The sequence below is a fragment of the Monocercomonoides exilis genome (assembly GCF_001643675.1).
Source record: "Monocercomonoides exilis strain PA203 chromosome Unknown scaffold1-2713096, whole genome shotgun sequence".
Taxonomy (NCBI): Eukaryota; Preaxostyla; order Oxymonadida; family Polymastigidae; genus Monocercomonoides; species Monocercomonoides exilis.
This window is the reverse complement of record NW_027150546.1, coordinates 597923-620215: the sequence shown is the minus strand read 5'-3', so window position 1 is coordinate 620215 and position 22293 is coordinate 597923. Positions and strand designations below refer to the sequence as shown.

Here is a 22293-nt window from a genome sequence, read left to right as displayed (position 1 = left end):
ATTATCATGAGAAAAGACTCGTTTGCAATTGGATTTGTCACATTTTCAAGGTTAACACTGAAAAAAAAATCACAGATGGTAACGCCAAAACAAATAATTCCATCAAAAATGTTTGAAATGAGATAGTTTGTGTGAAGTGGTAGTTTCTTTCGAAGTGAATGGCACATTCCAAAGGATGCCAAAAAAATTAGCTCATTCTTCTTTCGCGTCTTCAGGCCCGTCGTTTGTCCTCAATCGCTTCTCCGTCTCTTTCAAGGTGTTTATCAGCTTGTGAGCTATTTCAACAACAAAACAATTGACAAATTGAAGAATAAGTTTTGATAAACATGAAAATAAATTTTTAACAAAGCGAAAAAAATGAAAAAAAAAATGAAAATTATAAAAAAATTTCAATGCAATCATATTTGTCAAACAAACTTTCAGCAATCTTCGCCTGTTTCAACAGCTGTTCTCTCGGATCCGCAAAGAGATCGTCCTCGTTCGTCGCAATCATCTTCAGCAGCATCGATTCCTTCAACGTCCTTGCCCCAAGCTTCCCTCCGCTTCCATCGCCTTCTTTCAGCTGCTCCGGAATCCGTCGAGTTGCAGGTTTTTCCCTCCTCCTCTTAAGCTCTCTAAATTGGTCCTTCATCGACTTCCTGGACAGCGGATTCACTGCCTCCACGCTGAATGACGGGTCGGCTGCTTTGGCATGGTACGCCTTGTCAACACATCTCAGGGCACCAAATCTCGATGCGCTGCGGTTGTACACGACATGAGCACGACAATCGCTGTACCCGTACGCAATCTGGTTGATTGTCCGGTTGTATACTACTTGTGTGGGGTACCCATCGGAGCAATCTGGAGGTGTGGGGGGAAAAATTGTTGAAATAAAATTAAAATAAATTTAATAATAATATTCAATAAATCAAAATAGACAAATATGAGTTGAAAAATACATGAAAAAATTTTTTAATTGCAATAAAATATTGATAATTTAGATGAAATTCGACTTTACAAAAATTTCAAACCAATTGAAGTTAGCATTTTTGAGCAGTCATTTGTAAAAATGCATAGCCTTCCCGTTTTCTGTTCCAAGTTACCCTCTGCCACGATTATTCCTATCCCCTCCGCCACGCACAATCCTCCCAAACCACCTGGGTTTGGAACAATGTGAGCAGATCGTGGCTCAAAAGAGGACGCAGACGAAGCGGCAGAAGATATACCCGATGGAGTGGAAGAAGAAGAAGAAGAAGAAGAAGAAGAAGAAGAAGAAGTGCTTTTTGATTTCTTTTTCAACATTCTCAAATCCCACACTTTCAATGCTCCATCGCGTCCTCTTGAGGCAAACGAATACATATCAATAAACTCCACAGTCGTCACCGATTTGTCATCCAGACCGTCGCTCGAGTATTCGTGCGCATTCAAAATCTCTCTGCTCGGATTGATCATTGCCCGCGTTGCATTCCACACCTGAACACTTCCATCAGAAAGCCCAGCAACAATCAGAGACCCATCGTCAGAATATGCGCAGCTCGTTACTGCAGCGCGTGATTTGTGCGTCGCATCACGCAGCCCCGCCTTTACAACGCACTTCTGTTGAAAGGTTGTTCCGTCCCAGGTTCTAACAGTACCATCTTTGCTACAAGTTAAAAATTCCACTCCATCTCTCGGATTCCAACGGCATCGATTAACAGGCGCAATGTGCCCCTTCGTAGTTGAAATGTCCTTTATATAGCGATCTCCAACTTCGGTCTCTTTTACGAGGCCCCCTTCGCCGTCCAAAATTATTGCTTTTTCTTGTTCAGCAGCAATTAAAACATAGCCTCCATTTTTCGAAACGTGAAGATCATTAATTGCATGTCCGTATGTTGGAGTAATCTCCCTATATGCGTTTCCAGCTGAATTCATTCCGTTAAAATCGCAATAGCAAACCTGAAAAATTAACAGTTTAATATTAAAAGAGAAAGAAATTACGAATATAAAACCATTCCATCTAGAGAACCAAGCATCAAGCGCGATCCTTTCGCATCAAAATCCACTGTAGATATTGTTTTATCTGCTTTTCCGCACAAAAATTCTTCTGCATCCAGAAAAAAAGCAGGTATTCCATCAGTTTTTTTTTCTTCGATTTCATAATCTGAAAGGGATTCTTCCTAAACAAAAGGCAAATAGATTAATCACAGAATAACATCGCAAACAATCATTTCTTTTTCCATTAAAAAACAAAAATTTATTATGGGAAGATATGAAGTGATAAACATTTCTTCGGAGAATATATGATGTAAAAATTTATGAATGCATTTTCTATTAAAATAATCATATAACATTTTTTAAAAAAACAGCGCTTCGTAAAGAAGGAGTTAATATTTGAAGCAAACTTAAGTGGCGAAGTACATTTTCATAAGTTACTCTTCTTTGAATGCAGGATCTGCAGAAATAAAATATCCTCAATCTAACTCTGCTTGGACATTCTCAGAAAACAGAGTGGAAAGTTGTTCGATAACAAATTGGCGTGGAACTGGTTGGTATTTTGGACTAAATAATAATCAGTTAAATTTTCAATTCCTGTTTTCCAAATGCAAGTGCATTTCACATTCCAGTGGAGATTCAGCTGGTTCTCTCACATTTCATTATTCTTCAATCAACAAACCGAGCCAATTTTTGGTAAATAATTGCCAGTTTATAAATTATTAATTGAACTCTTCTTCCACTTATGAAGGAGCTGCTATGTTTTTCAGAGACACATATTCCTGGATAAATGAAATGAAATTCATAACTTTCTGCTTCTTTGATGGTAACACAGCAACTAATGGAAGAGGGAATGATGTATTTTTCAACGGAAGCAGCATCACCCATCTCCATTTGAGAATTGTGGATCAACAACCTTAACGAAAAGAGTGTGGAATAACAATACAGCTGATAATGAAACTTTCAATGACTGGCTCCCCCTCATTGCCCAGAACAAAATCGTTGCAAATGGTGGAACTAATTCTGATGTCTGTGGCAGACCCCAACAAATCCCATGTGCCACCATCGAGTATGCCCTCAACGGCTTCATTTCCCTCCTCCAAGACGCTTCTCTCACCCTCCTCGCCTCAACATTTGTTCCCGTTCAAACACTAACCTTCAGCGCGGTTGACACCATAATCACCGGAAACGGCACAACTGCCACCACTATCGCCTCCAGTGGCATTCCCCAGCCACCAAACTCACATTCACAGTCATCACAAACAACATCATCATTTTCTTCATTTTCATCTGCATCTTCTTCACCAGATCCATCTGCCACTTCTGCCCTCTTCCAACAGACCCAGGGCTCCCTCACAGTCTCTGCCCTCGCCATCGCCCACAACTCCACAAACCAAATCACCCCCATCCTCTTCCACCTCTCCGATAACTCCCCTTCCCTCAACCTCAACACAACCACCATCACCGGAACAACCTCCAATTCAATCACCACACCCCTCTTCTTCCTCACTGCTGGCTCCCTCGCCCTCAACCACACAGCAATCACCAGTCTCCCCCTCAACAGCCAAAGCATCTTCCACCTCACCTCCCTCACAGCTCCCCTCACCCTCAACTCCTCCAACATCACCCACATCACCTTCACAGCCTCCCCCGCCAGCTGTGTCCTCTCCTCTGCCACCTCCCCTGCCCCCTCCCTCTCCCTCGCCAACTGCACCATCACCAACGTCAACTCAGAACAGTTGAGCCAACAAACTGCCACCAATGGCGGATGCATCTCATTCGCCTCACCAGCGTCTGCCAACTCGTTTTCAGTGAGCAACACAGCCTTCTCCACCTGCTCTGTGAGCGAGGATACAAGTTCTGGAGGAAGAGGCGGCGCTCTCATGATCGAGTTCAATGAAGGTTCACAAGTGTCATCCACAACCTTTTCCATCACCAATATTGTGTTTTCAACCAACAAGACCTGTGTCTGAAGAGATGTGTATTTTGTGTGTGAATCCCTTGTCGCTTCTGTGAAAGAGCCCTTGTTCACTTTCATGGGAAACATCACTCAGAAAGACAACTCGGTTGTTGGACATGACAGAACAGAAGCAATTGGAATTTCGATTTATAAATCTTTATCAACGGGCATACAGCTGACAATGAATATGTGAATGATCATCTTTGCATCAGAGCAATGCATTGTTGGCTATAAAAGACTCCGTACAAGAGGACACACAATGCGATGGGTCTTCTGAAGAAGATGAAGAACGTTGGCGAGTATTGTTGAATGAGCAAACAAATTGTGAAATTATGTGCAAATGAAGGCAAAGTCGAAGAAATTTGAAGAGAAGGCACAAACACAAAAAATAAGAAATTGACTCAAAAACACTTTTGATGGATTAATCACACATGTCTGCTGTAAATTCGGCTGTTTCATTGAATTTTCCTTTCAAAAATGAATTTTCCTCCAATCGCTTTCTCTCATTATTTCATCTTTGATTGATTACTGAAGGCGCATGACATTGAAAATCTGAAGAAGAACATCCAATATGGCAAAGTCAGCCTCCTTTTTTATTGAACGCCATCTGATAGACTTTTCTTGGCTAAATATAGAATCATTTCGTTGCTGTGTTAGGCCTAGATGAAATTCTGTACAAGAATGAATTTTCATTTTGCGATTATGAATAGAAAATTGATGATAATGTTTGACTTTGAATTCCACGGGAGTTGCATCTGTAGAAATTTAAAACATTTTTGTTGCTCATTGAAGAAGGCGTTGAAGAAGAGCAAAACAAGAATGAAAATACTGATTTTGGCCCAAATAGACTTTTTATCACAAATAACATGAAAGGAAATACAAATCATTCAGTTCTTGATATATCGATAGAAGAAGGAGAAGGAGAAGAAGAAGAATTTGGAGACAAAGAAGATGAAGACGATTTCATATCATCTGATATTAATGTCAATGAATCAGCATTCTCCTTCTTATTCACTTGATCCTTCGCACAATCACACAAAACATCTGCTTTCTTCATCTTCTCCGTTGATAGTGACAGTTCAGGTGTCGAATGCCCTCTTTTCCTCATCGAAGATGAAAGAAGTTCTTTTCTGTCGTTTTTGTTAATGTTATTATCATTGCCATTATTATTATTATTATTATTATTATTATTGTTAATTGAATTTGTATTAGTTTTCGTACCATCCGTATTTTGTTCTTCATTTGTTTCTAGTTGAGAAGAAATTGATGGGAAAGAAGTTTGACAGCTGGGGTAATGTTGCAGTGGATGCATATCATTCAATGTGAAGTATTCAGAAGAAGAAAGTGACGGTGAAGAAGAAGAAGAAGAAGAAACGAATGCTTAATGATCAGAGTTCAATACAATGACCACTTTTGCAAATAAAATTCTTGCAGAAGCAGATATGAAGAAAGAACGAAAGAAGAAAAAGAAGAAGGGGCATCTGAGAGAGAAATGGAATGAAATGAGTTCGATGATGCTCTTTGGACGAGCTGGGCGGCAAAGGCGAGCAAGACTCATTTGAAGAAAATGCAGGCATAATGAACAGATTCGAATTTCATAACAGACAACAGCAACAACAGAATGTAGATTTATTTTGTGTTGCAACATGAGAATTTTATGGCTATTCAAACATCAAATTCTCAAATACGAAGAAGGCGTTCTTTCCATCAGTCAAGTTAAAAAAAATCTCGTCAATGAAGAGATTAAAGGAGAATGAGAAAAAACCAAACAATTTGAAAAAGTGCTGCTTGAAATGGATTGTCCTCGCAATTGACGCTCAACACAAAAAATGCTGTTATCTGAAATAGAAAAATGATTGAAAAACATGAAAAATAATCAGAATTGTATTGGTAATAAAAAATCTTCAAAAGAGCACATACACCCTCCATATTGCAAATGCAGAAGATTGTTCAATCACAGATGATTCCATTCTTTTTTTCCATTGAATCTTACTGCTTCTTTCTCCATCATCCTTTTTTCCCACATAAATATCCTGTTTTCGATCTTCTCATCCACTTTTTTTTCCAAAAAAAGATCTCCGAATTCAATTCTTTCCAATAATTGTCCAATTGTTTGAATTCCATTTCGCTCTCATCAAAATGCTTTTCAATTTTTCTCATTTTCTTACCCTCTCCCAACTGAATACGGAAATTTTGCAATTCACATCTGCTGACTGGATCTTGGCACAGCTCTCTTCTTATGATCTCCTCAGAAAAACAAAAAATTGGCCATTTTTATATTTTATCAGATTCTTGGACTCTGAAAAGATGGTTTATAAAAGCATCTTCTCAACAAACAAGAACGATAAAAAAACGCATACATGCGAATATTTCGATTTTTTAAAAAAAATTGTTGAAGTTCCTTCAAAGACGCTTTTCATAAAAATCATTTTGCCCAATTCCATCATCGATGCCTTAAAGTCGCTGTCTCGCGCAACCTCTCAAAATAATTTCGCGTATTCCACAAGATAGATTTCCTAACCAACTCTCATCTTTCCAATGGTTAATTTCGTTCAAAGAAAACAACTCGATCAGAACATCCATAACAATAAACAGAAAAGATAGAGCGTTCTTTATCTTTGTAATTACAAATCAAAAATGTTAATATTTATGATGAGAGTTTGAAAGAAAATATTTCTATGGGCTATTTTGAGTTTTTATTTTTCAACTATTTCTTCTATCCAAACATATGAACTTTCAATGTGAATATCAAAATGACATGCTTTCAATCTGCTATATATTTTTTTAAAGGTGCATGAGATAGGCAATTCAAAAAAGTTCGCAGGTTTGTATTCATTGTTGCATTTGAATTCTTATTGATTTGATTTCTTACTATCTTATTTATTTTTTGAAGAATTATTTTCAAAGTTTGAAACTTGTGATGAGGAAGAGCAAAAACAGAAAATCGAAGAAATGAATGAAGAGATGGAAGAGATGAATAGGGAAGATCTCAAATGTGCTTTCTCGATAGAACAGTTCGACAAAATTCAAAAAATGATTGATGAAAAGAAAATGAATTTTGGAAATGCCATTCTGTTGTTGAAACACATTGGATATTGCACCAGGCTGAAGAGAATTTTTATTCAAAGCTTTGGGAGCTCTTCATTGAATCAACGATTTGAAGAGATGATATTAGAAGAAGAAAAGAAGAAGGAAGGGAAAAATGAAAAGCTTCTTGTTGATCTTTGCGAATGCTATCTTTTGCTTAACAGATGGAATTCCTCAAAATTTCTTTCAATCTGTGTGCGCTGTCTTATCAAAATCGCATTGAGCAAAGAGGAAAACGAGGAAGCAAAAAAGGAAGTGGAAATGGTTTTGTTGGCTTTGAGCGGTATTGGGACTAAAGTTTGAGAACATTTTCCCCATTTTGAAATTTTCGCTTTTTTTTCCCTTGTTTTTTTGATAAGAAATTGGATAAAGAATTGTATCTGAATGAGATCAAGGAGATCATTGAACATCACCAGGAATGTCACAACCTGACACGCCTGGCGTATCAATCAGCTTGGAAATTTTTAATAAAGATGTCATTCAAAGATTATAGTTTGGAAAGTGTTTATGTGAATAGGCTGCATTTTGAGAGAGAAGCAGGAAGAGAATTGGAAGAGTTGGCAAAGAGTGTGGATTGGAAGAAGAAAAAGGAAGATAGAGGAAAAGAAGCGAAAGAAGTGCTTATGATCAGGAGATGGCTTGTAACATTGAATTCTTGTTTTTGCAATTGCATATTGAGGAATGAAGAATCTATTCTGCTTGTCCACAGCATTTCGCAATTATTACGAGTTGCAAGAGATAATTACAAAGATATTTGCGATTGGTGTGTTTCTTTATTGAAAACTGTGGCACAAAATGGAGTCGTGAAGATTGATCACTTGGTGAAAGGGGGAGCTGTTGGTACTGTTTTGGAGATGATTCAGCGATCAACTATGGACGATGAAATGACTTTTGAGTGCATTTCATTTTTTAAGTTTGCATCAAGGAAATTGAAAGAAGAGGATAATTTTGAAATAGATAAAGAGAATAAAAAGGCAACAAAAAGGAAGCTGTTTGAAAAGATGGAAAAAGAAGGATACGATGATATCATCACAAGCTTTCATGAAGCATATTACTTTATTTACGAAGAAAATGATGATGATGATGATGATGATGATGATGATGATGATGATGATGATGATGATGATGATGAATGATTCGATATTTCAGATTATACTGAAAAAATGTTTGAAGAAATTCATTGAACTTTGAAGCACAGAAATTCACTTACTTTTCTTTTCTTTTCTTATCGTTTCGCAAAATAGAAAGCAAACAATCATTTGAGTCTTTCATCTATTTTATTTTTAATGTCTCACTTCATTTTGATGAAATGAACGGGAAAAAAAAGAGAGAATAAAAATAATTTTCATTTTCTTCTAACCATTTCATTAATCATTTTGAAAAAGTTATGTTTATTTAGCAAGTTTCATGAAACTCAAATATGTGAGTCCTCTTTCATTCATCAGTTTGATAAGTCTCCTCTTTATCCATTTGAGTGGTAAATGTTCCTTTAGATACTTCCTTTGCTTTTCTTTAACATTCCATGAGATTTCAGAGAATTGAAGAAGAGAAATCATGCACTGTAAAGATAATGGTTTTTATTTTTAATTTTTCTTTCTTTCTTTCTTTTCTTTTCTTTTCTTTTCTTTTCTTTTCTTTTCTTTTCTTTTCTTTTCTTTTCTTCTCTCTCTCTCTCTCTTTTTTTTTTTTTTTTTTTTTCTTTCTTTCTTTTTTTTTTTATTTTTTTTTTTTGGATGATTTGGGACAAAATATTTTGCTTTATGAATTTTGTTCCATTCTTCTCTTTCAAATATTATTCTTGATTTTGGTATTTTTCAGTTTTTTTTTGCATTGAAATGAAACTTTTGTATTGATATAATTGCAGCAAAGTTTAAAGCAAACCTCAGTTTTTTTTCATAATTGCAAAAAATTTGTCCCATTTGAATATGATAACCAATAGTTGAAAACATTGATCTTCGTTGTAAAATAAAAATATCAAGAAAACAATCATGTTGTTGCGTTGCAAAGGAAGAGCAGGAGCCTTGCTTTTCACAAGTTTTAGTGTTACCATAATTATACACGCAATTTTCTGCAATGAAGAAACGAACTACAAAGCAGATGCATTCAAAAAAGCCGATTTTCAATATTATAGCATTGGAAGGTTAGGAGAAACTCATGAGGCAAGCAAAAATGCGCCCTTTCCGCACAGAGTGAATGCAATCAGCGTGGTGAAGCCTAAAGTGGTGCAGGATTTGGATTCATCTGGCTGGCCACGAAATACAGAAAAACGCTTAAAACGATTGCTGGTGGATTCAGAAAGGGCATTAAATCATAACTTTCTTGCTGGCACACTCAATAATGATATGAACAAGTGGAGTAGTATTTGCAGCAGGATGACGGTTCTGAACTCGTCGTTGGCAGTTGAGCAAATAAATATCATCCAGAAAATCGCTTCTGCCATTTCTGTGAGAAACGAATTGTCCATATTGTCTGTTAGTGACTGCATTATAAGCGTGGAGACAGAGACCGAATCTTCTGCTTTTGAGTGTGCAGGAGGAGCAATAAGAATGACGAATATTTCATTCCAAAGGACTTTTCGGAAGCAGGCATGGCCATCTCTTGTTTCAGCAAGCTCCTGCACACAGCCTTTGACAGGGAGCGTTCATGTTTTGTGCAGCACCTTTTCTTCGTTTTGTGCCTCGTCTGCGAATCCGTTCATTGGCGATGTCGATTTGTCATTTGCCTCTGCTTCTTTTTGCAGCTTCCACAATGTGTCAGTTCGGAGCAGCAACAAAAACTTTCCACAAAAGCATTCTTTGCAGGAGAGCAAAATCGAAGGCTGCAAGGTCACTGATTGTGTTTGTCCATTTTATGGTGTTCTTATTTCTGGCTCTTGTGGATGTGGTTTCAGCTCCTCGAACACTTCTTTCATTCGTTCGAGAAACACCATTTTTCATCAGAACTTTACGAATGAAGCACAATCATTTTCTGAAGGAGAAATCAAATTCGAAGATTGCTGCTTTGCAGAATGTAGCGCTTTGCATGGGGGTGCAATTTCAGTTGGCGGAAGTGCCAAGCTCATTGTAGGAAAATGCACGTTTTCCGAATGCACCGATACATATAATGGTCAATATGGTTACGGGGGTGCAATATTTAGCAATGGAAGTAATTGCCACATTGAGAATTCAATTTTTAATAATTGCAGCGGAAAAGGAGAATGGTCAATTGGAGGAGCATTTGCTCATATTGCAAATAATTTATCTATTGTAATTGGCTGTTCTTTTGAAAATTGTTCAGCAATTTATGGAGGAAGTGTTGCATGGTATATTGGAGGAAGTGGATCACTTTACAACACTGTATTCAAAAACAGCAGAGCATTGGTTCGCTATGCCGGAACAGTATTTCTTCAAGAACCAAGAACAGATTTTGTGTTGTCAAATTGTTATTTATTAAATGGAGATGCTCCACTGGGAGCAGGAGGATTTGATGTTTCCGATAATGATCACAACAAAAACGTCAAAATCCAATTTTGCTTGTTTAAGAACAATACAGTGAATAAATCGACACATGCAGCAGATATTTTTATTGGAAAGGGATTTAGCTTAACAAACAACACAGTTCAGATATTGCAAAGTTTTACACTTTCAACAGCCACAAGAAAAGTTGTGCAATGCAGTGTATTTGCAGAGGCATGCGGAGATAGAGGTGTTGTGTATGACTCGTATCTGCCAACAGCTCAGCCAGAAATACACATCAGCAATTCTGGAAGCGACGAGGACACTTGTGGAGGAACAGGCTCGGAATGCCAAACAGTAGAATATGGAGTAACAAGATGGAATTCATATTTGGGGCAGAATGTTTTTATGTACAGTAAAGAATTCAAAGAAGACATGATTGACATCGACTGGAGAAATATCGTTCTCAGCGGAGCAGAGAACAACGCGTCTGCAATAAAGTGTCGCGAAGCCTCGTCAAATGAATGCTTGATCTCCATCGGCAATGGTTCGCTGAATGCAAAGATGGTTCGATTTGTTTGCGTGTTCAACCGATCTGCAATTGCAATTGGCTGCTCTGGGTCGCTTGAGCTGGAGCTGTGCAGTTTCACCAAAAGCGCCCAATCAACACAGTCATCAACAAAATCCTTGATTCAGGTTGAAGAAGGTTCGTTAACGATGAAATTCGTGAATGTCTCTGGATTTGGATTTTTGCAAGGCTGTGCAATTGCTTTGTCGGATTGCAAATCTGTCTCTCTTGCCAATGCTTCATTCTGGGATGTTGAGAGCGAGCAGAATGGAGGATGCCTGAAAGCAGTGTGGAGCGAAGGGTTTGAGGATGGCTGCGGTGCTTCAATAAGCGGATGCACTTTTGAGCATTGTGTTGTTTCTGGTGATGGAAATGGAGGTGGTGCGCTGTTCCTCTCGCTGCCAAACACATTCTCAGCAACAGTTTCGGATTGTTTCTTCGAAGAATGCGAGGCGCCTTTCGATTCGCAGGTGGGATTTGGGGGAGGGATCTTTCTGAATCTTGAGCACTCAAATGCGACATTTGCCATCACAAATCCTTCTTTTTCGTCAGGAAAGCCAAACAAAGCGAAGCATGGAAACAACTTGTTTGTTCAATCTCCAGATCTCAGAGAATCGATCACAAACGAAACACTTCCTTTTGCTTATGCTCTTAGATATAGCTCCTTTGATGATTTGTGTGGGTTCCATGGAAATGATCACGAGCATTCGATTCCGTTGGTTCTGTTTCTGGAGGAAGTTGGAAGCACAGTCCATGTTGGAAGCGAGGATGGTGCTGATACTGTTGTGTGTGGGTTCTCGGATTATCCGTGCCAGTCTGTTGATTATTGCATGGAGAGGCTGGCAGAAGAAAATGCAAAAGCAATAGCTATCGTCAAATCAGCGATAATTGAGAGCGAACTGAATCATCCCGATTTGATCTTGAGATCATCAGATGATTTACGAGCTGGAATAACCTGTGCCAAATCGCTGAATGCTCTGACTGGAAAAGTGATGGCAGCCATGGGGAATGCATCCATCGAGTCAATCCGCTTTTTGCTTCCTTCTTCTTTTGATGCTGAAATAGAAACTCTGATATTCTTGACTTCTGAGAGCAACCTGTCGCTGACAAAGTGCGCATTCGAGATGCAGCAGGGCGAGGTCAGCCAGATAGGTTACAGGCTGTTTCAGATGTGCGGAGGAAGTCTCAATATGGACTACTGCCAATTGAGTTCAGCGAATCTTCAGCATGCGCCTATTACAGTGAGGGAGAACATGGATAGCACTCCAACAACGATTATTTCATTGAATGTGAAAAAATCAGATATCTCTGGTCAGCCTCTCATCTGCGTGGTTCCACCACCAACATCCAAACTATTGAACGGAGGCACAACGAGTGACGAGGTTATCTCTCTTACTCAATGCACTTTTGAAGGGACAGCTAATGGCAATGCAGACAGCGCTGTGTTGATTTCATCCTCAATTTTAAGCCATGTGGAGTGTTTGCATTGGAACGTCACGAATGCCAAAGGCGCCCAGAGCATGGAGGGAGGCGCGATGAAAATTGTTGTTGAGACACAAGGTCAGTTTGTGATGGAGAATGCCACATTTACAAAATGCTGTGCCGAAAATGAAACAGGTGGAAAGGGAGGAGGCATCTATTTCGACTGCTCGGCTTCCAACGCGTTCTCCTTCCAGCAGATAGCCTTTGATCAGTGCTCTGCAAAGCACGGGAAAAACATGTTCTTTCTCTCGTCAGACCTGAACGTTTCCATCACAAAGCAGACATTGGCGTTTGAAGTGAGTGAGACAGCAAGCGATACAAACTTGTTCGTGGGGAACGACACCACAAAAACAAACTTCGATCTGTGCCGATTTCTGATTGGATTCTCTTCTCAGGAAATCTATCTCAGCAAGAACAGCGGGTGGGATGTTCTGCGGTGTGGGAGTGGAGAAGAGCCATGCGCAACAATGGAGTTTGGGCAGAAGCATTTTCGTGCTTTGGAAGAGCCAGCGCAACCGAGCATGAACACTTTTGTGATCATTGATGAAGCACATGTGAACAGCGAGGTCGATATTTCAAACGTCTCTGTAACTTCAGTTGATGCCAAGTCTCGTCCTGTACTGACTTTCGGAGCAGCAATTTTGCCTCAGAACGGAAAGGAAGAAGAGAGCGATTGTGTGCTTGCAAACAATGAAAAAAGCTCCTTGATGAACATTGACGTCCGCTGCGGGGATGGCTCTGGGTGGGGGCAGACGAAGCTGATAAGCACGGCTGGCAGCTCTTTTGCTGCCCAAGGCTGCTCCTTCACCAGCATCTCCGACACCGCAATTCATTATTGCATCATAGCCTGTCTGACTGGAACATGCGAATTATCGAGCTGCTCATTCAAATCCATCCAAGTCGAAAGTCATATATTGACGATATCACATGGCAGCAGGATTGACTTAACGAATGTTTCGATGAGCAACATGGAGCTGATGGGCAAAAGCATTGTGGCAGTGCTGGCGCAGGCTGAATTGCGAGGCGAGCTACAGATATTGAATGAAGATGGCAGTCCAACAGTGCAACTGAAATGCTGCACGCTTTTCTCGCTTCGCCAAAGTGCTCCTTCTGAGCCATCGATCATCAGCTGCACCGGCAGCAAGCCTTCCAGCGTGTCTGTGCAAAACACGTCGATCAAGAATTGTGGAAGCAGCCAGAGCGAGAACGGCGGAGGAATGATGATGAAATTGAGCGAAGGAGGGTATTTTGAGTGCTGTTTTTCCACAATCTCAGGCTGTTTCTGCTCGGCGACTGGAAGAGGAGGCGCGATATTCCTGGATTGCTTATCTATTGCAAGCGATGGTCTGCTTCCTTTCCTGTTGAAAAACACCACATTCATGGAGAACAAAGCATTTGTGGGAAGAGACATGTATGTGAAATGCGCGAATGTCAAAACTCAAATAGGCGTCGAACTGTTTGAGCTCGATTTCAGAGCACCGTTTGTCCGGGATCTTGCGATGTGGGGATGCACAGCACCCGACTATGGCGACGAGCAAGATCTATTGCTGCTTGTGGTTGTGTATCAGAGCGAGACGATATTTGCATCTTCTTCAGCCTACAATGCCTCCGATTCGCACCAGTGTGGTGCAATGAGCGAACCGTGCATTTCGCTGAATGTTGCGCTGCCCCACATCATTCCTTCAGTTTACAGCAATTTGCTGATTGACAAAAGCGCTGAGGTGACAGGGGAAGCGAGCGCTTGCGATGTCTCGATCAAGTCGCTGGATGCAGAAGGCGTCAGGGGGAATGTTATGCTGAACAGCAGCATCGGAAGCAAGACGAAAAGCCTCGTTTCGTGCTCGTCGAGAGTGAAAATGGAATTTCTCACGTTTTTGTTTGGAAGCGCTTTTTCTTCTTCTCATTCCAGTTTGTTATCTCTGATTGATGGCAACTTGTCTATTGCAGATACAGCATTTGCTCAAGAAGATTGGGGTGGAAACTCTGAAATGAAACTGAACTGCTCCATAATTCTCGTTAAGAATGGCAGATTATCGATCAACGGATGCACTTTTGCCTCTCTCTGCCTCGGTTCTTCATGCGTGGCAGCAAGAGGCGGCCAATGTTGTTCATTTGTGGACTTGAATATTTCTGATATGAATTGCAAAGGGTTATTTGATTTCCGCAATCTGATGAACATCTCAATGCAGCAGGTGCTTATTTCCAGTTGCACACTTGAACAATCCGCCCTTCTCCTTCGCAACTGCAAAGACTCCCAGCTGCAGAAGGTTCAAATCCGAAATGCAGAGAGCACAGCAAGCTTGATTGTGCTTTCCTCAGACGGTTCAGGAGATCATTCAAATATCCAATGTAATCATTCAGAATTCGATGCTATATCTGTGCTATCTGGTTCTTTGCTTTCTGTTGAATGCGCAGATGCAAATGTTGAGATGAATTTCTTGGCCATTTCGAACGCGAAGCTCAGAGAAGGATGTGCAATGAGTGTGACATCAAATGCGTCGACATTCCGGCTGAAGCAGTCAACATATCAAAACATAACGAGAGAATCATTTGGTTCGTGCTGCTTGGCTTCATCATCTTCATCTTCGTATTTGTTGATGGAATTGGAGAATTGCACCAGCCAAAAATGCATTTCTTCTTCATACAAAGGGAGAATTGCGACTTTAACAAATTTAACAGATGTTGACTTATCTTCGTGCGTGTTTGATGGAGCAGCGGGCGTGCAACAGTTTGGAGTCAACGAAGATTCACTCGAAAATCTGTGCCTGTGGAATGGGTCGATGGTTGATCTTCAGAATTGTTCCGGATTGATGAAGGACTCGACACTGGCAAATTCAGAAAATGGAGGGCTTTCCTTATCATGTGGAAGTGTGGAGATATTTGATGGGAAATTTGAGAATAATAATCTATCAATAGCGAATTATGGATCGGCAAGGCGGAATATTTTGTGTGAAAACACAGCAAAATTGAAAGTTACGAGTTTGAAGGGAGGGGATGGAGTGAAGGACAATACCTCGTTGTGGATATTGGATGAAGGGTGCTCACTGGAAGGGATTGCAGGAGAAAGAGAATCACCATTTTTCATTCCGAGGGTGGAGAGTGTGTCATTGGAAAAGTCAGGGGAGAAGGTGGATATCGTGTTCAGAGGATCGGTTCTCCTTCCGTGCAACCTCTCGTTCAAGACAGTTGTTGCAGTTGGGGATGAGGAGGTGGTTGAGAAATATTCGTTTGATGCAAGCGGTTTCATATCAGAAGAAGAGGTGCATGGGTCTGTTCCTGTGAAGACAATTGAAGGCGTGCCGAGCGAGGCAGAAGTGAGCGTGTGTATTTTATTTGGAAAAGCTGATTTGCCATCAGCCACTGATTCATTTATTCTGAAAAACAAGAGTGAATCAAAAACAAGTGGAGATGAAAAACTTGTTGAAGGAGGAAAAGAAGGAAAATCTTATTGGTTGTTGATTGTGATTGTGCTTGTTGTTCTGTTTTTGATTGTTCTTGTTGTATCAATAATATTCATTGTTCGTTGGAAGAAGGTGAAGAATGAAGCAGAAGATCTGAGAGAGATTGTGAATGATAATATCAAAAAGGATCCGAAGGCATTTGAGATGGTGACGATGGAGATGTCGCCAGAAGAGCAGTGGAGGAGAGCAGAGAGGGAAACTGAAAAGAAGAATGAAGAGAAAATGAAGAAGAGGGTTTATGCCAAGACATTAGAACATTCAGAGTCATCTGAGCATCTTCTTTCTGAGAGTGGCTCAACCGAATATATATTGGGAAGAGACTCAGACAAGATTCCTCAATGGATGCTGGAGAAGGTCGATGAGAAAGAAGAAGAGACAAGAAAGAGAACACCATCTCCATCCATCTCATCCACTTCAACAACTGATTCAGATTCCACATTTGTTCGAGGGGAAGATCTGTGCCCAACAACCTCATCAATGTCAAACTTGGTGGATGCAATGGCATGCTCGTCTCCTCATGAGAAGCTGATTGTGGACCTGCGAGATTCGCTGTTTATGCTGCTTCATGGGCGGAATGAGAAGAAGGAGATGGTTATTGGAACCCTCCAACAGAGGGAGCAGACAGCTGCTCAGATCCTGTTCTGGGTGGCGAATCTGGCGCTCCACTCATTTGATGAAATGGAAGTTCCTCTTCAATCTCTTGATAATCTGAGTCCCCACATTGTTTTGTTTTCTGAGCACATGGTGATCTGTGTTACGATGCATTCTGACTGCTCTTCTTCAGATTCAGACTCATCTTCCATCTCTTCATTGAGTATTGTTTCTTCTTCTTCAAATATTTCTGTTCTGAGCGAGAGGTTCACAGACTCGCCTCCGCCTTCATCAGCGTTTGAGGATGAGGATGATTTCAAAAAAGAGTGCTTGAGGTGGAAGGCGCCTGAATTACAGATGAACAAGAAGATGGGAGCAACAAAGAAGTCGGTGGCATTCTCGATTGGGATGATGCTGTGGGAGTGCCTGACGCTTGATGTACCATTTGGTGAGTATGAAGCTGAGCTGGCTGGAGATAAAATTGTGAATGGTGAAAGGCCTACGAATAGAGCAGATGGAGAGTCATCGTTGCATGAATGTGTGAAGACGTGCTTGAGCCAAGAAGCAAAAGATCGGCCGAAGCTGATGGAATTGAAGCGGGAGTTCATCCAGCGATTTCCGCCGGGGGCAGTGATTGTTACGATTTCAGATGCTGTTGATTATGAATGCTTTTCGGATTGCCAGAGAGAAAATGAAGAGAGCAAAGAAAGTGATGAGTCAGGCAGGAGCAATTCGAAAACGCTACTTGTTAATGGAAAATAAGCTGGAATTTTAAAAAAAAAAAAAGTTATATATTTTTTTTATTGAAATGCATTTTGCATTTCTTATTTGCGTGTGTGTATTCAGCAAGTTGTTATTCGTTCGAAATATATTTTCTATTTTTGTTTCATCTTTTACGTTTTTTTTTTTTTTTTCCATAATATTTGTTTTATTGATGTTAACTTGCGTTTTACATGTATGTTCTTCCAATTACAATTCTTATTCACCCTTCCTGTGACAAGTAGCACAAACACAGCACCAGTTTGTTGAGTTGGGAAACATGTTAGTTATCTTGAAATGAAAATATTCATTTCACAATGACTGGTATCATTTTCAATTCGTCAGAAGTGTTTTTATTTTCAAGAGAAATTCTTTTTAATATTTCTTTTTTCAAAAGAAACAATAGAATTTGCAATAGAATAAATGATTCATTTTTGATCAACAAAAATTCATTCGCTACCATGTGAAATTCAACAGGAAATTTAAAAAAATCATTTTAATGATACTATTTAGCATTCAGGACAAAATTTTTTGTTTTATAACTTTTGTTCCATTCTTCATTTTCTTATATTTTTCTCATTTTTTTTTTTAAAAATTTTTTGCATTATTGTGTTTGACTAATTGTGATATAATTGCAGGAAAAGTTTGAAACAAATTTCAGTTTTTTCATTATTGTAAAAATTTTGCACAATATTGAATCTATCCTTTGAAAACATTTTCTTTTGGGAAGTATACCAACATATTTTTTTATTGACTTTGAACATTCAGTTTTCATGCTATGTCTTTGGCTTTGCAGGAAAACATAGCAAGCGCAAGATCTAACTATCGAAAGATATATTTTGAGAGAGGTTTATATTTGCTATTTTTATCGTTATTCATGGAAACTATTTTTTTCGTAATTGCGGTTTTTAAATTTCACTTATGCAGACAACGTTTTGGATGAAAGTACATATAATAAGGGAGTTGAAGTGGCTTTATTTAGAATGCTAAATCGTTATTCTGTTTTGTCATCAAAACGAAAATCAAAACAGAATGAAGATTTCCTTTCACTTCCTCGGCATATCCAGCAAAAAGTTTTTTCATTCTTTCATAATATCAATTTTTTAATTCATTATTGTTTTTAGCTTTCAAGGTTGTCGGAAATGTTGTCCTATCTTGATGATAAACAGCCAAACAAGAGACTTTTAGCTCTCAAAGAAATACTAATTCTCGTATCAGCTTCGCTGTGCAAAACACCCACGCAAACAATAATTGACGCTGGATCTCTTCCAAGAATTATTCAAATAACTTCAGATTTGAAGCATCCGTATCATCAATATCTTGCTCTATGGATACTTTCAAACATTGCTGTTGAGCACAGGGATTATGTTGATCAAATAGTTATGGAAAATGGGCACATTGAAGTCATCAAATGCATGACATCAAAAATAAGCAGAATAAGATTTCAAGCAACGTGGTGCATTACAAATATATTAACGGATATTGATCCTCTTGATGAAAGGATCATAGAAGCAGGATTTTTGGAAGTTTTGTACTGGCTCCTTACGGGCAATATCAGAGATGACAAATATATAGTTAAGTCAGACTCTAAATTTGAAAAAGTTTGCAGACCGAAAAGTATTGTTTTCCCAGAGATTACGCCAAATCAGGTGATGATAAGCGAAAACGAAAGCATCACAGCCGGCTGGGCAATTGAGCCGCTTTCGATGATTCCTTGCATCATATCGCTTTTGTCCCTTGTTGCTCAGTGGTTTTCCGAAAGAACTTGTTTGCTGCGCTTTCATTTTTTCTTTTTTCATTCTCTGAGACTCAACATTCTCTTGAATCATTTATTCTCTTTTTCTTGTAAATCGAACCAAATGCATATTTCTGTTCATGATTTTGCAGCTTCCATAGATACCAGATCGCGCTCTTTCATTGAGAATCCAAAGACAACGCTTTCTGAGTCAAGTCATGTGGTGCCGCTGTTCATTGTGCAAAGCATTGCTGCTCAGCTGATTATTTTCCTGTACTGGAACGACAACCTTCTTGACAATCTTCCAGAAAACGAAAAGATTGATGACACTGTGAAGCGTTCAAGCAGACGTTTAAATGGCTCTAAAAGAAAACGGAAGAATAGAAAAGGTGGGGATTTTGAAAGTGACGATGATGAAGATGAAGATGAAGACGAAGACGAAGACGAAGAAGATGATGAAAGAAACGAAGAAGATGAGGAAGATGATAATGATGCTATTGACTCAGAAAACGAAGAAGATCAGGTCGATTTATTTCCAGACTCTTTTCCATTTTCTAATTCAACTCCATCACCGTTCCAGTCTTCTTTATCTTCTTCTTCAAATTTAACTGAAACAAAAATAAACTCAGATACAGATGAGCGAGGATCTGCTTCATCATCATCATCATCTTCTTCTTCTTCTTCTTCTTCTTCTTCTTCTTCTTCTTCTTCTTCTTCGGTTCCCCAAACAAAAACCAACACACTTCTGGATGCGCTGCGCTGTGCCACGTTTCTGGCAAGAATTCCTGAGGGAAGAGAATGCTTGAGAGACACACAGGTGATCAGAAGGATCATCGAAATCACTGCTTCAATGTGTGCATTTAAAGAGAAAGGAGAAAGAAAGAATGAATGAATGAATGAGGTAAAGATAGAAAGAGAGAAAGAGAAAGAGAAAGCGAGGAAGAGGGAGAAAGGGATTCGTACATTATTTTTGAATTAGTTTTTTTTAAAGTTGGCTTTTCTGGCAGAAATGTTTACTTTTTTTTTTTTTTTCATCCAAAAACAAAATATTCAAACGCATTTTCTTTCTCTTAATTTATTTATTTATTTATTAAATAATTAAAATTTTTATTACTCATTTCGAACTCCCTTTCCCCAGTCTTCACAAAGGAAGCGCCTTTGAAGACGAGTCCGACGCTGCCGAGCTGCTTTCAGAAATCTGCTCGTTCTTCTGCAACTTCACCTCACAGACAGAGACAGACGCTACAATCGCAGCAGAATCTGGTTTTCTGCCCTTTCTCGTCCTGCTTTTTGCGCATCATTCTCCAAAAATTCGCTTCCATGCGTTTCGAGCTGCAGCCAACATGGTTCTGCTGTCGCCGAAGGCTGTGGAGGAGCTGGCAGAGAACAAGTTTGCGGTGCTGTCGGCAAAGGCAGTCATCACAGACGAGCTCTGCGAAAAGACAGAGTTGAATGCGCAAAAGAGCGATTCATCATCATCAACAACAACTTCTTCTTCTTCCACTTCCTCTTCCTCTTCCTCTTCTTCTGAAGACGACGAATTTGCGCTGCGTGCTCGAGAGCAGTTTCGCAGCGACGAAGTCATTTCAGAAGCCGTGTCGTTTGTGCTGAGTCTGATGCTGCGGACAGGCTCAATGACCTTTGCAGACTTTTTGCTGAGTGAGCATTTCCCTCTTCTGCTGAGTGCTGCGATGGAAAAGTACCACAGCAGCGCAGTGATGGTGCTGAACTGCCTGTCGCTGCTGGAGGCGCTGCTGGTGATGATTGAGAGGGCGAAGCGGATGGGGTTGATGCAAGTGAATGGGAAAGTGGGGAAGAAAGAAGAGAAGAAGAGGAGGAGGAGAAAGATGGAGAAAGAGGAAGAGAAGAGGAAGGAGAAGATTGGTAATCAGGAAGCAGAACATCAGTGCAGAGAAAGCGATGAATTGGAGCAGGCGTGGCAGGAATTGTCATCAATTCTGCCAGTTACTTCATCATCTTCCTCAAAGAGCTTGTCTGGAGAGAATTTGAGATTTGGAAGAAATTCTGGTTATAAAATGGAAGGAGAAGAAAGTGATGATGACGAAGAAGAAGAAGATGATGATGATGATGATGATTACACGAATGAAGAAACAGAGGAAAGCGAAGAGAGTTATGATGAAGACGAATTCCTGAATGAGGGGAATGCGTCAGCACAGAAGAGAACAAGAGATAATCGAAACTATTCTTCTTATAAATCATCGTCATCTTCTGGGTATAATGAATTAACCAGCAAAAAAATACCATTTGATAGCAGTAATTACTTTAATGATAAAAGAAAAGCAAAAATGAAAGATGATGGTGATGGTGATGATATTGAAGAGGAAGAGGAAGAAGAAGAAGAGTCAGATGACAATTACGAGCATAATAAAAAAGATAAGCGAGGGAAAAGCAGATTTGGTTTCAAGCAATCCCTTTCACATTCCAGGCAGGTGTCAAAGAAGCGAAGGCAGAGCGAAAAAGCCCGTTTTGATGTGTTCTGGCACTCCAACATGAAGACGATGATGATTCAGGAAGGAGTTGTGGATGAGCTTTTCACAATTGCTCAGTCAACGCCTGTTGGGCAGCTGAAGAGCAAAGCAGAAAAACTGCTGGACATCTTCTTCCCGAACGAACTGGATGCGGACGAGTTCGAAGGGGAGCACGAAATTGACGTGTGAATTGCACAGAGCAGGAAGAAGTGGAGATTTGTTTTCTCATACATACACAACAGAATTCATCAGCAGAGTCAACACATTTAGTGCAGGTTATTGCTAATTGAAGAAATGCTTGGATGTTTTTTTTTTCTGTCATCATCAGAATGTTTGAAATGTCTGCTTTGCTCAGCATTTGAATCGAAACAAACGTTACACCAATGTATTTACATATTGCGAATATGTCTTATTATTTGGTGGATTTTTCATTTCATTTCATTTCATTTCATTCTCATCGAAATTCCTCACTGAATAAAAATTCAATGAGGCGCAATGTTCTCGGCAATTCCTTTGCATACCTTTGCTATTTAAAATATCGCTCTCGTTTTTTATTTTTGTGTAATACTGCAACTTGAAACCTCTATTTATAAATCACTTCACTTTCATTTCCAAACAATCTTTAAATCTTTCTCGCAAGCATTTCAAATACTAAAGTCATGTTGATTTGTTCTTTTTATCTTATCAAATAAACAATTTTTTTGTTCGTATAGTTTAGATAAGCATTGATGTTTATTATGCTCAACGGTAAAAACTTTAAATGATTTTGATGAGAAG

The 22293-nt window shown here is 39.5% G+C and overlaps 5 protein-coding genes across 5 annotated transcripts; 3 read left to right on the top strand and 2 right to left on the bottom strand.

The window, feature by feature from the left end:
* Window positions 1-21: 21 nt before the first annotated feature.
* MONOS_6023 (putative WD repeat domain 70) lies at window positions 22-2198 on the bottom strand (the record flags this gene model as incomplete). The annotated part of the gene is made up of 5 exons (XM_067876222.1): window positions 22-275; window positions 418-840; window positions 1011-1914; window positions 1968-2135; window positions 2181-2198. 5 exons carry the CDS (start codon window positions 2196-2198, stop codon window positions 193-195), a joined length of 1596 nt encoding a protein of 531 aa, XP_067736213.1. The 3' UTR covers window positions 22-192.
* An 896-nt stretch (window positions 2199-3094) lies between these two features.
* MONOS_6024 (uncharacterized protein) lies at window positions 3095-3997 on the bottom strand (the record flags this gene model as incomplete). The annotated part of the gene is made up of 1 exon (XM_067876223.1): window positions 3095-3997. The coding sequence occupies one exon, from the start codon at window positions 3995-3997 to the stop codon at window positions 3095-3097; it is 903 nt and encodes a 300-aa protein (XP_067736212.1).
* A 2497-nt stretch (window positions 3998-6494) lies between these two features.
* Window positions 6495-8268, top strand: MONOS_6025 (uncharacterized protein). Its single transcript, XM_067876224.1, has 4 exons — window positions 6495-6568; window positions 6701-6734; window positions 6804-7294; window positions 7357-8268. The coding sequence occupies exons 1-4, from the start codon at window positions 6548-6550 to the stop codon at window positions 8131-8133; spliced, it is 1323 nt and encodes a 440-aa protein (XP_067736211.1). The 5' UTR covers window positions 6495-6547; the 3' UTR covers window positions 8134-8268.
* A 717-nt stretch (window positions 8269-8985) lies between these two features.
* MONOS_6026 (uncharacterized protein) lies at window positions 8986-17708 on the top strand (the record flags this gene model as incomplete). Its single annotated transcript, XM_067876225.1, has 1 exon — window positions 8986-17708. One exon carries the CDS (start codon window positions 8986-8988, stop codon window positions 17293-17295), a length of 8310 nt encoding a protein of 2769 aa, XP_067736210.1. The 3' UTR covers window positions 17296-17708.
* Window positions 17709-18070: 362 nt separating this feature from the next.
* On the top strand, window positions 18071-22228 carry MONOS_6027 (uncharacterized protein; the record flags this gene model as incomplete). Its single annotated transcript, XM_067876226.1, has 5 exons — window positions 18071-18140; window positions 18220-18365; window positions 18417-19059; window positions 19180-19879; window positions 20166-22228. The coding sequence occupies 5 exons, from the start codon at window positions 18071-18073 to the stop codon at window positions 21703-21705; spliced, it is 3099 nt and encodes a 1032-aa protein (XP_067736209.1). The 3' UTR covers window positions 21706-22228.
* Between the last annotated feature and the right edge of the window lie 65 nt (window positions 22229-22293).